Below are 13,395 nucleotides of genomic sequence, written 5' to 3'. Positions count from 1 at the left end.
CCAGCATGGTGAAACCCCGTTTGTATTAAAAATAAAAAAAATTAGCCGGGTGTGGTGGCCGGCGCCTGTAGTCCCATCTACTCAGGAAGCTGAGGCAGGAGAATTGCTCGAACTCAGGAGGCGGAGGTTGCAGTGAGCCGAGATTGTACCGTTGCACTGCAGTCTGGGTGACACAGTGAGACTCCGTCTCAAAAATAAATAAATAAATAAATTAATTAATTAAATAAATAAAATACAAGAATAAGATGTTTGCATTTTTTTGCACCAGATAGGTATTCTTGCCTATCTTTTTGTCTTCTCAAATACAGCATGGCATAGTGCATCCCTTATCAGCAGTAACTTTGTGTACAGTTACTTAACCTCTCTGTGCCTCAGCTTTTTGTAGGACGGGCATAATACCTATGTCCCAGGTCTGTTATGAGGGTTCAGTGAGTTACATTAGTTCATACATGCCAAGTGTTTATAGCAGTACCTGGCTAAAAGTAAGCAGCATCTGTCAGCTATTACTTTTACCGGGATTATTTTCTCTGAATCATAAATGTTAATTTTTATACAGAATAATTCCCAATGAAGATGCGATTATCCCATTGTTACCTTCTTGACGCTAGTTTGGTATTAATGTACTACTTATTCCCCGTCTCAATTATTCCACCCTTTTTTGGGTACATTGATGTTGATCTTTTAGAAAATCATGTGCGATTTTTGTGAGATACATAGATTCGTACCACTTTTATACAGTAAAATCAAATGCAATTAGAATGTTTCAAAAAAACTAGTATTTAATTTTTCTAAAAATTACATGCTTGCGATTTTAGTTTTTGCTTAGGCTGAATCTGGATACCTTTTAGTATGATAATCACTTTCCCAGTGCACAGGCAGTGACTGGATTTGACAAGACTCATAGCGTGAAAGTCTGCTGGTCTCAGCAGGGTAGGGTTCCATTTGTAGCCTATGACTATAGTCTAACTACAGCAGAACGACTGTTGATGCTTCTTCGAGGACTTTATTTATTTATTTATTGAGACTGAGTTGTGCTGTTGTTGCCCAGGCTGGAGTGCAATGGCACGATCTTGGCTCACCGCAACCTCCACCTCCCGGGTTCAAGCAATTCTTCTGCCCCAGCTTCCTGAGTAGCTGGGATTACAGGCATGTGCCACCATGCCCAACTGATTTGTATTTTTAGTAGAGACAGGGCCATGTTGGTCAGGCTGGTCTCGAACTCCTGACCTCGAGTGATCCGCCCACCCTGGCCTCCCAAAGTCCTGGGATTACAGGCATGAGCCACCACGCCAGACCTCTTCAGGACTTTAGAGGGATGTTTCAGTTAGTTATTTCTGGTTGTGTAATACTTTAGTGTTGCATTGGGCCCACAGCTGTTGAAGAACATAAGATACTGTTTCTATTATAGCTGGGAGTAAATGTAGACTATCTCTCTGAGACATATTACTAACTTAATTTAAGCGTAATCTTAGGAATGGTATAAATTAGATTTCTTGTTGCTGAATTAATTTTGAACTACTTTGTTTTCAGCATTCGTCTTAAAAGATCATTGTGTCTCAGGTTGGGCCAGCCAGTTGTTTAGATTGAGCTGTACTTGCAAATCGGTGTTTTGTATTTTGTCTTTGTGTAAAGCAGGATAAAATGATAGAGTGAAGATGTTAAGGCTGAAGGGGTTGTAAACTGATTTTGTCTTAGCTGGAAGTTAACAGTTTAGGTTTTTCCATGATTTAGGTTAATGAAGAGAAAACATTTCATACTTTATACCCTTTGAAATTATATATTTTATTTAATCGAGAAAATTCTAGCTTTAGCTGTACTTCTTTTTAAGTAATCAAACAGTTTGAAATATGTTGGTGTTATCATTGGTTAATTACATGATTGGAAACTTATTGTCAGTGAAAAATGATACACACTAATGGCATGTGCAGGAAAGCTTGAAATAGCACATCTTTATATCCATGCAAATTCTCCAGACTCCTTATATGACCTACTTAATGTACTGCCTACCAAAAGAAAAACCTGGGGAACTTTTAAGTGTCCATTAAGGCTAGAATATTATATTTAAATGTTTTATATATTTGTAATTTTACTATCATCTGTTTCTTTCATAAGTACCAAAGGTATTTTCCATGATTGAACTTTTAAAAGAGAAATAGATTTGGCATTTCAGAGTATTTCTGACAGCCAATACATTGTTACTTGGAGCTTGTTGGTTGTTTAGAGTTAAAAAATGAAGGGCTGTTTGCGTTGGCCCACGGACTGTAATCCCAGCGGACTTTGGGAGGCCTAGGCGGGTGGATCACGAAGTCAGGAGATCAAGACCAGCCTGACCAACAAGGTGAAACCCTGTCACTACTAAAAATTAGCTGGGCGTGGTGGCATGCGCCTATAATCCCAGCTGCTCGGGAGGCTGAGGTAGGAAAATAGCTTGAACCCAGGAGGCAGAGGTTGCAGTGAGCTCATGCCACTGCATTCTAGTCTGGGCAAGCCTCAGGCCTGTTTATCCAAGATGCTTTTAGTTATTCTTTAAATGTACCCAGGTTTACTTTCTGACTGACATATTTGTGGTTTTTTTTTTTGTTTTGCAAATATAGAGCTGCCAAATGCTGTTAAATCAACTGAGAGAAATCACAGGCATTCAGGACCCTTCCTTTCTCCATGAAGCTCTGAAGGTTGGTTTCCAGATCTCTGCCAGTCCGGAGGCTTTCAAGCAGCTGTCTATATGATAGTTATGTCAGTTCAAGCTATTTCTGTACCCAAATTAAAGCACATTTGGGGACAGAACCTCTACAGGTCAAATGATTGACCCAGTATCTTCAACATGTAAATTATAAGGGGCTGGGTGAGATTTGTGGTTCGGGTAACCCTGCAGCGTAAAAGAGATTTAAGAAACATCAACCAGTGCACTGTATAAGCCTTATGGTTCCTTATCCAAACCAGCAAACTATCCAAACCAGCAAACTAAATGATATTTGAGTCAGGGAAGTTTGAACTGGTTATCTGATATTGAAAAAACCTGTTGTTACTCTTAAGGCGTGACAATAGCTTTTTTTTTTTTTTTTTTTGAGATGGAGTCTCACTCTGATGCCCAGGTTGGAGTGCAGTAGCACAATCTTGGTTCACTGCAGCCTCTCCCTCCCGTGTTCAAGTGATTCTGCCACCTCAGTCAGCCTCCCGAGTAGCTGGGATTACAGGCATGTGCCACCACACCTGGCTGATTTTTGTCTTTTTAGTAGAGACGGAGTTTCACCATATTGGCCAGACTGGTCTTGAACTCCTGACCTCAAGTGATCCACCCGACCTGGCCTCCCAAAATGTTGGGATTACAGGTGTGAGCCACCGTGCCCGGCCATGGGTTATATTTTTAAAAGATACATTCTGAAATGTTGACCAGTGATAAGATGGTTAGGATTTGCTTCAGAATATCTAAGACAGTATAGGAGGTTTAGAGAAAATAAGAAAGGTTATGACTAAGTGACTAGGTAATTGTTGAAGATAAGTGATAGGTACATGGGGGTTCTCTTATTCCCTTTCCTGGCATATATGTTAGAAATGTTTCCTCATAGAACGTTAAAAACAAGAAAGATCACCACTAGAAAATAGGTAACTGCTTGGCCTTTTTTTTTTTTTTGAGACAGGAGACAGGATCTCACTCGGTTGCCCAGCCTGCAGTGCAGTGGTGTGATCTCGGCTCACTGCAGCCTCTGCCTCCTGGGCTCAAGCGATCCTTCCACCTCAGCCTCCCTAGTAGCTGGGACTCACGCCTGGCTAGTTTTTGTATTTTTAGTAGGGACGGGGCTTTGCCAAGTTGCTCAGGCTGGTCTCCAATTCCTGGACTCAAGCGATCTGCCTGCCTTGGCCTCCCAATGTGCTGGGATTACAGGCGTGAACCACTGCGCCTGGCCTGCTTGGCATTTTTGTTGTAGGGCTGACTTGATTTAGAATGTCTATGTCAATTGCCAACCCCCTTTTTTGACACATCATACTTTAGACTGTTCACAGAAATCATGAGTAGTAGTATCTGAAGCAATGGGAACAAATCTCCATCGAGATTTCACTTTTGTTTGGGTGTTGTGGGAAATCAGAGCATGGAAACTCCTGTAACGAGGCGTTTGATAGACACTTCAAGCACATTAGACCTGTCCAGTATAGTCTTATAATTCTACCCTAGAATTATGCCTGAAAGTACTCAGTGTGTCAGCAGGGTAATAAAGTTAATACTCAAAACTGGTTTTAAATTCTATGATGATTACTTTTGAAATTTCTATTGTCTTTTTCTCCCATAGGCCAGTAATGGTGACATTACTCAGGCAGTCAGCCTTCTCACTGATGAGAGAGTTAAGGAGCCCAGTCAAGACACTGTTGCTACAGAACCATCTGAAGTAGAAGGGAGTGCTGCCAACAAGGAAGTATTAGCAAGTAGGTACCGTATATCCTGTCTTGGTCCTTTGCTGAACTAGCAGAAAATAAGAAACCAAGTCTATGTGAGTTCCATGTCAATCACATCAGCCTTTTGAAAATAATAGTAATAACAGCTTATTACTGAGCTGTTGCTATGTGGCAGGCACAATTCTAGGCACTTAAAAAGTTTCGGCCAGGCGCGGTGGCTCACGCCTGTAATCCCAGCACTTTGGGAGGCCCAGGCGGGCAGATCATGAGGTCAGGAGATCGAGACCATCCTGGCTAACATGGTGAAACCCCGTCTCTAGTAAAAATACAGAAAATTAGCTGAGCGTGGTGGTGGGCACTGGTAGTCCCAGCTACTCGGAGGCTGAGGCAGGAGAATGGCGTGAACCCAGGAGGCGGAGCTTGCGGTGAGCTGAGATCCCGGCACTGCACTCCAGCCTGGGCGACAGAGCAAGACTCGGTCTCAAAAAAAAAAAAAAGTTTCGTTTGTTCATGTACTCATTGTTTAGCATTTATTTAAATGAGGACCAACTATGTACCAAACACTCTTGAATCCCTGCCTGCATGTAGTTTATTTTTTAGTGGGAGAAGCTCAACAAGTAAATAAATTATATAATATACTAGAATATGATAAATACCATGGATAAAAAGCACAAAATGAAAGAAATGAAAAAAAAAAGAGGGCTGGGGACTGGATTTCCAATGGATGGACTTTTTTTTTTTTTTTTTTAAGATGGAGTCTCACTTTGTCACCCAGGCTGGAGTGCAATTGTGTGAACCTCCGCCTCCTGGGTTCAAGCAATTCTCCTGCCTCAACCTCCTAAGTAGCTGGGATTACAGGCACCCGCCACTACGCCTGGCTAATTGTTTGTATTTTTAATAGAGACGGGGGTCTCACCATGTTGGCCAGGCTGGTCTTGAACTCCTGACCTCAGGTGATCCGCCCACCTCAGCCTCCCAAAGTGCTGGGATTATAGGTGTGAGCCACTGCACCCAGCCGGGATGGATTTTTAATTAAGAACATGCAGGGGAGGTGAGGGAGTAAGTCATTTGAGGCCCTAAGATGGGAGTGCACCTTGGCTTGCTCAGGGAACTGCAAGGAGGCCAGGGGTAAGGCTCGGTGAGTGAGGAGGGCTGAAAGGGATGGGGCCATGGAAAGAGATGGAGGTGGATCATTCAGAACCTTCCTAAGTACTGGCTTTTGCTGTGAGTTAGGTGGGTAGTCTTTGAAGAGTTTGGAGCAAAGGAATGATATAAACTGATTTCCATTTTCCATTCTGACTGTGGTGTTGAGAACAGAATGTAGGGGAGGGGACAGTGACGAGCATGGGTCAGATCAGGGAGCCCAGGCCAGGCTGCTGTGGTGGAGGGTAAACAGTGCTGGCATTCCGGCATATAGTATTTTTAAGGTAAAGGCAGTAGGATTTACTTACTGAGGAGGTAGGGTTGTGAAAGAGGGAGGAGTTAAAGGTGACTCAAAATGGTTTTTCGTAAGCAACTGAAAGGAGTTGCACTTAACCAAGATGGGAATCACTATAGGTGGAGCAGATTTTGGATGGTAAATGAAGAGATCAGTTTTGGGAATACTAAATTTGAAATGCCTGTTAGATGTACGACAGAAGTGTCAGCAAGACGGTGGAGACCCAGGTGCACAGTTCAGAGGAGAGGTCCAGGCTGGAGGTAGATGGACTTGGAATCGTAACCTGTAAATGCTCTGTAAAGCTGTGAGACTGAGGAGCTCTCCAAGGGCGTGGGTATAAGAGAAATAAAAGGTTCTGCAGCTTAAGCACCGGTTGTTGCCAGTGTTCAGAGGTCCAGGGAGGTGAAGAGTGCCCAGGAAAAGACAGGAAAATGGGGACTCTGGAAGCCAAGGAGTCTTCTGGGAGGAGAGACCAAGGAGAACCTTCTGGAACCTTCTGGGAGGAAGGCGAGGTGGTGTTAATGGACATTTGGGCTGTTAACAGTTTTGAACTATTCTGAATGATGCTGCTGTGAATATTGTCATGTATTCTCATATTCTCTTGGTACACACTACAACTTTTTTCGGTCACCATTGTTCTTTTTGAGACTCACCCATGTGGAGGGTTATAACTGTAGTTCTTTCATTTTCACTGGTGTGTAATATTCCATGGTCTGAATGTACCACATTGTATGTATTTGTTGGTTGACTTTGGGGTTGTTTTCAAGCTTTTGCTATTCAAGCCTGCCGTGAGCTATTCGGATTCATGTTGCTTGTCCTTGTATGCAAGAGTTTTTTTAGTGTATACATCCAGTGATGTAGTTGATAGGTATTAAGATACGCTTATCTTCAACTTTATAGGTAATGACAGTCTTTTCCAAAATAATTTTTTACCTATTCATACTCTGTTTAACAGGGCTTGAGAGTAACCATTACTCTCAAATTTGCTATCTTAGATTGGGAAATTGTCACCCTTCCTACTCATGTGAAATGCTCTACCTCAGCTTCCCCTCATGGGTCTTACAGATGCTAATAAAAACATTAGGTTAATTAACAAAAGAATGGGGAAAGGCAGAGGGGAGAGTCAAAGGGCTCACCCCAGGAAGGTGGAAATTTGTAAGTGGTTCTGTTACAGGTTTTCTTTAGCACTGAAAGCATTTGCATGGTCTGTTGGGATAGTAAAGCCCAGTTCAGAGTCAGTGTCTATACCTGTCAGGACCCATTTGTAGTCCCCTAGGGTTACCAGCATTAGTCTCACTGGCCAGCAGTCTTCAGGGCCTTGCCACCAGGGAATCCTCCCATAGCTGTCGGCAATATGTTTCTTTTCCTGGCAGACAGAACAGTTCTTATTGGCATTTTGTTCTTGAGGGTGGAAAAGGAACATGTCTAGACTCAGCCCATCTCTGCATTGCTGCAGTACCCCCGTATCAACTCATCTTAAGGGATTTCTTCTGGTTGGCATCAACATGTCCTACTTTAATGCTCCCTTCAAATTTCTATAGGGCCATGCCCCATATGGGCATCCCTTTAATAGGCCAGTTTTCCATTGCTCTCCTGCCTGATCATGTGGCCACTGTCCACTGCTCGTGAGTGAGTAAAAAGCCTAACACAGGGGCTTTTATCACTGTTCAATTCTTCCATCACTGCTAGAAAAACAGCATGCAATCAACACATGCTGCTGATTTGTTTTTACCTTCTTTGATCCCAGTGGCGACCTTCCTTCCAAATATGATGTTAACCATTCACCTTGGAACTACCATCTGCAAACTAAGCAGCTCTTTGTTGGTCTATTGAGAGCTGTTTGTTGGGAAACTGTCCAAGTGTGGGTAGGATCCAGCAGTTCCTCATACAATTCCAGAGTCAGTCTTAGGGGAAGAGAGGCTCTGCGACCTGGGGAATGCAAAGACCTCCTTGCATTTTCCAGGTAGCAAAATCCTGTATAAACCGTTTCCATTTTATCATGGAACTTTCTTGGGCACTGCCATCCTCATTGAAGTGTTTCTCTGACATCCCCCAACAAGACAGCATGAGTATTTCAGGTTTCAAGATGATTTTATGTCCTCATTTATAAGGGTAGCTTCAATTAATGTCTCATAGCAAGGTAATAAATGCTCCTCAAGTGGTACTTCTCTAGTCCAAAGTCTCAGTAGTCGTCTCTGGGAGGCACTCACAGGCTTTTGCCATAAGCCCTGGTAAACACTCCGCAATCAGTTTGTCCCTACCAGCACTCTATTGTGTAGGCTCAGGGAATCTTTCTGGTTCCCATTTAGCATGTCTAATTATTATTGCTTGAAGGACAAGTTTGCATGCCTTCTGTTTTATAGGAGTAGGTAGAGGGAACATTCTCCAGGCTGATACAGCATCCATCCCCATAATACAATCAAGTAGAAAAGATGGAACCACTTCACATCGAAGCAGGTTCAGATATGCCAACTCGCCTATAAAATTTTGTCCTAATTCCATCAACCCTTACTTTCCTAAGTATAGCCTCCTTTAGGACTTAATCAACAGGTTTTAGAATCACAGTGCATTGTGCTGCTGTGTTACGAAGCCCCAGAAAGGTTTCTACTCCCCACCCTGACCGCTTCACCACTGATGTACATAAGGCTTTGGGTTCCCAGCAAGGGATTCAGCCAAAGTACTCTTGGCTGTGTGTCAGTCTTTATCTTGATTAACCTGCCTCAACATTGGCCCCACACAATTGTTGGTCATCTTTCTCTTTGTGGTCTCTGCCTTTCAGCTTATAAAGTTTCTTCGAACTGGGGTAAATGCAGGAAACTTGTTTGAAGCCCTTTAATGTTGATTCATCAGCAGAGTTCCCTTTGGTCCAGCCACCTTTGGTAGTGCTGTATTAAAATGTTTAATCAGTATGTTTAATTGAAAGACTATAATTTCCCCACTGATCTGCAGTATCAATTCTGTGTTATCTCAAACTTTCTTTTTCCCCTTAGTTTCACCCCATCAGCATTTTCTTTGCTCACTTCCTTAATAGTCCTTTAAACATTTCCACCTTTGTCCTTTGACTTTCCCATCTGCCTTTCTCCATTTTCCTGTTAATGAACCTGTTGTTTTTTATTAGCATCTGTAAGACCCATGAGAGGAAGTTAAGATAGCAAATCTAATGAGGCTTCCAGAACTGTTTGTCAGTTTTGCTATGGTCATGTTGTATGAGGGGTCCACACTGAAGGGGTGTCCTTAACCCGCATGACCTGGGTAATGGGCATTTTCAGTGAGTGAATATCCCTGTCATGATAAAGCCAGTGTCTATTTCACTGAGTATCTGTTTTCAGCTCTTTTGTATATATACCTAGAAATAGAGTTGCTAGGTCATATGATAATTCTATATTTAGCTTTTTGGGTAACATTTCTAAAAGAGAACTGTTTATTTTTCAAAACTGCAACATTATCACACTAAAAATAATCCCTTAATATCATCCATGATCCCTTAATATCATCAAATACCCCGTGTAGAAATTTCTCTGGTTATCTCATTAACAGTGTTTGCAGTTTTTGTAAGAACAATGATCCAAATAAATTAGAACATTAAGTATGTTTGAAGTGTCTTTTAAGACTCTCTTTATTTATAAAATCCGCCCCCCCTTTTCTTGCAGCTTAATATCCAAAGAAATCAAGTCCTTGGTTATGTCAATTTTCACGCATTCTGGAGTTTGGCAATTGTATTACTGTGGTATCTTTCAATGGATTTTTCTGTCTCATGTCTTTCCTATAAATGCAGATGCTTATCTGGCACAACTGGGTCATAGGTGGTGGTGTGTATATATCTTCTATTTTGTTACATTGAGAAGCATGTAATTTCTGGTTGCCCTCTTTGTGTTGTTAAAATCGTAATTGTATTTAGGTATTGTCAGCTTATTTCATCTATTATGAAGTTTCTCACTTAGCATATTCAGCAGCCATTAATGATTGTTACCTAAATGGTAACAATCTAGGTACCATCTAGGTAATTTTACCTAGACGGAAATAGAATGGTAATATTCTATCAAAATTATGATAATTGGAATAGTTATAGTGATAATTGGATTGATTATTTATTTATTTATTTATTTTTGAGAAGGAGGCTCGCTCTGTTGCCCAGGCTGGAATGCAGTGGCGTGATCTCAGCTCACTGCAACCTTTGCCTCCCAGGTATAAACTATTCTCCTGCCTCAGCCTCCTGAGTAGTTGGGATTACAGGCGCACACCACCACACCCGGCTAATTTTTGTATTTTTAGTAGAGACGGGGTTTCACAATGTTGGCCAGGCTGGTCTCAAACTCCTGACCTCAAGTGATCTGCCTGCCTCGGCCTCCCAAAGTGCTGGTTTTTCAGACGTGAGCCACCGTGCCTGGCCTGATAATTGGATAATTTATTACTTGAAATTATTATTTTAGTAAAAAACATATTACATAAAATCTAAAGATATCACAAATATTCGATTTTTAAATACTTTATCCATTTTTAAATATAGAGTTCAGGAGTGTTAAGAATAGTCAAATTGTTGTGAAACAACTTCCAGAATGTTACCATATTGCAAATCTGAACTCCATACCCAGCCCCTGGTAACTACCATTCTGCTTTCTGTTTCTATGAGTTTGACCACTTTAAATACTTCATATAAGTGGACTCATACGGTAGTTGTCTTTTTGTGACTGGCTTACTTCATTTGGCATAACATCTGTCATAAGTTTCATCCATGTTGTAGCATGTGACAGTATTTCTTCTTTTTTCCAGTCTTTTTTGGTAAAACATATAGTTTGCCATCTTAACTGTTTAAATGTACAGTTCAGAAGTATTAAATAAATTCATATTGTTGTGCAGCTATCACCACCATCCATTTCTAGAACATTTCATTTACTTAGTATGCATTGAACAGTAACCCCCATTTTTTCTCTCCTCCATTCTACTCTTTCTCTGAATTTCTAGGAACCTCATATAAGTAGAAATACACTGTTTGTCCTTTTGCAGTGGGCTTATTTCACTTAACAGAACGTCTTCAGACTTCATGTTACAGCATGCCTCAAATTTCTTTCCTTTTTAAGGCTGAGTAATATTCCATTTGTATGTATGTATATGCCATGTTTTGTTTATCCATTCATTAATGGACATTTGGGTTGTTTCTGCCTCTTGGCTCTTGTGAATAGTGTTGCTGTGAACTTGGATGTACAGATATCTCTACAAGACCCTGCTTTAGGCTGGGCACTGTAGCTTATACCTGTAATCCCAGCACTTTGGGAGGCTGAGGCAGGTGGATAGTTTGAGCTCAGGAGTTCAAGAGCCAGGGCCACATGGTGAATCCCTGTCTCTACAAAAGATAGAAAAATTAGCCAGGTGTGATGGTGTGTGCCTGTAGTCCCAGCCACCTGGGAAGCTGAAGCAAGTAGATCCCTTGAGCCCTGGAGGTTGAGGCTGCAGTGAGCTGAGATTGTGCCACTGCACTCCAGCCCGGGTGACAGAGTGAGACTGTCTCAGAAAAAGACCCTGCTTTAGATTCTTTTGGATCTGTACGCAGAAATAGAATTGCTGGGTCATATGGTTGTTCTATTTTTAATTTTTTGAATAGCCTCCATACTGTTTTTTGCAGTAGTTGCACCATTTATTTTTATTTATTTATTTATTTAGTTTGTTTGTTTATTTGAGACAGGGTCTTGCTCTGTCGCCCAGGTTGGAGTGCAGTGGCACGATCTTGGCTCAATGCAGCCTCCACCTCCCGGGTACAAGTGATTCTCATGCCTCAGCCTCCTGTGTAGCTGGGACTACAGGTGTGTCCCACCATGCCTAGCTAAGTTTTGTATTTTTAGTAGAGACAGTGTTTCACCATGTTGCCCAGGCTGGTCTACTCCTGACCTCAAGTGATCCGCCTGCCTCGGCCTCCCTGAGTGTGGAATTACTGGCATGAGCCACCATGCCTGGCCGTATTTTATTTATTTATTTTGTTTGTTGGGTTTTTTTTTTGAGACAGAGTCTCACTGTTACCCAGGCTGGAGTGCAGTTGTGCAAACAGGGCTCAATACAGCCTAGACCTCCCAGGCTCAAGTGATCCTCCCGCCCCAGCCTCCCAAGTAGCCGGGACTATGGGCACATAACACCATGCCCAGGTATTTTTTATTTTTTATTTTTATTTTTTGAATTTTTTAGAGACAAGGTTTCGCCACGTTGCCCAGGCTGGTCTTGAACTCCTTAGCGCAAGCCATCTGCCCACCTTGGCCTCTCAAAGTGCTGGGATTATAGGCATGAGCCACCACCCTGGCCAACTGCACCATTTTGAAATCCCACCAACAGTGCACAAAGGTTCCAGTTTCTCCATATCCTTACCAATCTTATTAATAATATTTTTTGATAGCTGTCGCTATGGGTGTGAAAGGATATCTCATTGTAGTTTTGATTTGCATTTTTGTGATGATTAGTGATGTTGAGCATCTTATGCTTATTGGTCATTTATCTAGTATATTCTTTGGAGAAATATCAATTCAGATTTTCTGCCCGTTTTTGAAATCACTCTTTGTGTGTCTCATTCGGTTACAGGAGTTCTTTTTGTATGTTCAGTGTATAGATCTCTTATCAGATGCATGTTTTGCAAATATTTTCTCCCTTTCTGTGAGTTGTCTCTTTACTTCTTTTTTTCTTTTTTTTGAGACGGAGTCTCGCACTGTCTCCCAGGCTGGAGTGCAGTGGTGTGATCTCGGCTCACTACAACCTCTGCCTCCTGGCTCCCATGTTCAAGCAGTTCTCCTGCCTCAGCCTCCCAAGTAACTGAGATTACAGGCACCTGCCACCATGCCTAGCTAATTTTTTTGTATTTTTAGTAGAGATGGGGTTTCACTATTTTTGTCAGGCTGATCTCGAACTCCTGACCTAGTGATCCGCCCGCCTGGGCCTCCCAAAGTGCTGGGATTACAGATGTGAGCCACTGTGCCCAGCAGTCTCTTTACTTATTGATGGTGTCCTTTGAAGCCCGAAAGATTTTTTATTCTATGTTTTCTTTGGTTTCTTATGCTCTGGGTGTCATCTCAGATTCTGTTGCCTAATCTAAGGTCATGAAGATTTACACCTGTGTCGTCCTCTAGGCGTTTTATATTTTAGCTCTCATTTTGAGGACTTGATCCATTTTGACTTAATTTTTGTATGTGGGGCTAGGTAGGAGTTCAGCTTTATTCGTTTGCATGTGGTGTTCAGTTGTCACAGCACCATTTGTTGAAAAGATATTCTTTCCCTCTTGAGTTGTCTTAGTACTTAGGTCGAAAATCAATTGACCAGGAATGTAAGAGTTTATTTCTGGACTGTAAATTCGGTTCCATTGATGTATATGTCTCCTTATGCCAGCAGCACACAGTCTTGATTACTGCAGTTTTGTAATACTTGTGTGTTTTTTTTAATTTAAAAAATTTTTGTTTTGAGATGGAGGTTTTGCTCTTGTTGCCCAGGCTGGAGTGCAATGGCATGATCTTGGGTCACTGTGGCCTCCGCCTCCCAGGTTCAAGCGGTCCTCCTTCCTTAGCCTCCCAAGTGGCTGGGATTACAGGCATGCACCA

General features: G+C 41.9%; 1 protein-coding gene across 3 annotated transcripts in view; it reads left to right on the top strand.

Moving 5' to 3' along the window:
* Nucleotides 1-2,597: 2,597 nt before the first annotated feature.
* USP28 (ubiquitin specific peptidase 28) overlaps nucleotides 2,598-13,395 on the top strand; it is a 56,156-nt gene continuing 45,358 nt past the window's right edge. For all 3 annotated transcript variants that reach the window (XM_011977026.1, XM_011977025.1, XM_011977024.1), the window contains exons 1-2: nucleotides 2,598-2,672; nucleotides 4,287-4,419. In XM_011977026.1, coding sequence (XP_011832416.1) covers nucleotides 2,604-2,672; nucleotides 4,287-4,419 — 202 coding nt within the window. In that variant the 5' untranslated portion in view covers nucleotides 2,598-2,603. The remainder of the gene's footprint in view (nucleotides 2,673-4,286; nucleotides 4,420-13,395) is intronic.

Source organism: Mandrillus leucophaeus, unplaced genomic scaffold, assembly GCF_000951045.1.
Source record: "Mandrillus leucophaeus isolate KB7577 unplaced genomic scaffold, Mleu.le_1.0 Scaffold172, whole genome shotgun sequence".
Lineage (NCBI taxonomy): Eukaryota > Metazoa > Chordata > Mammalia > Primates > Cercopithecidae > Mandrillus > Mandrillus leucophaeus.
The sequence above is the reverse complement of the archived record's forward strand: the minus strand, read 5'-3'. Positions and strand labels throughout refer to the sequence as shown.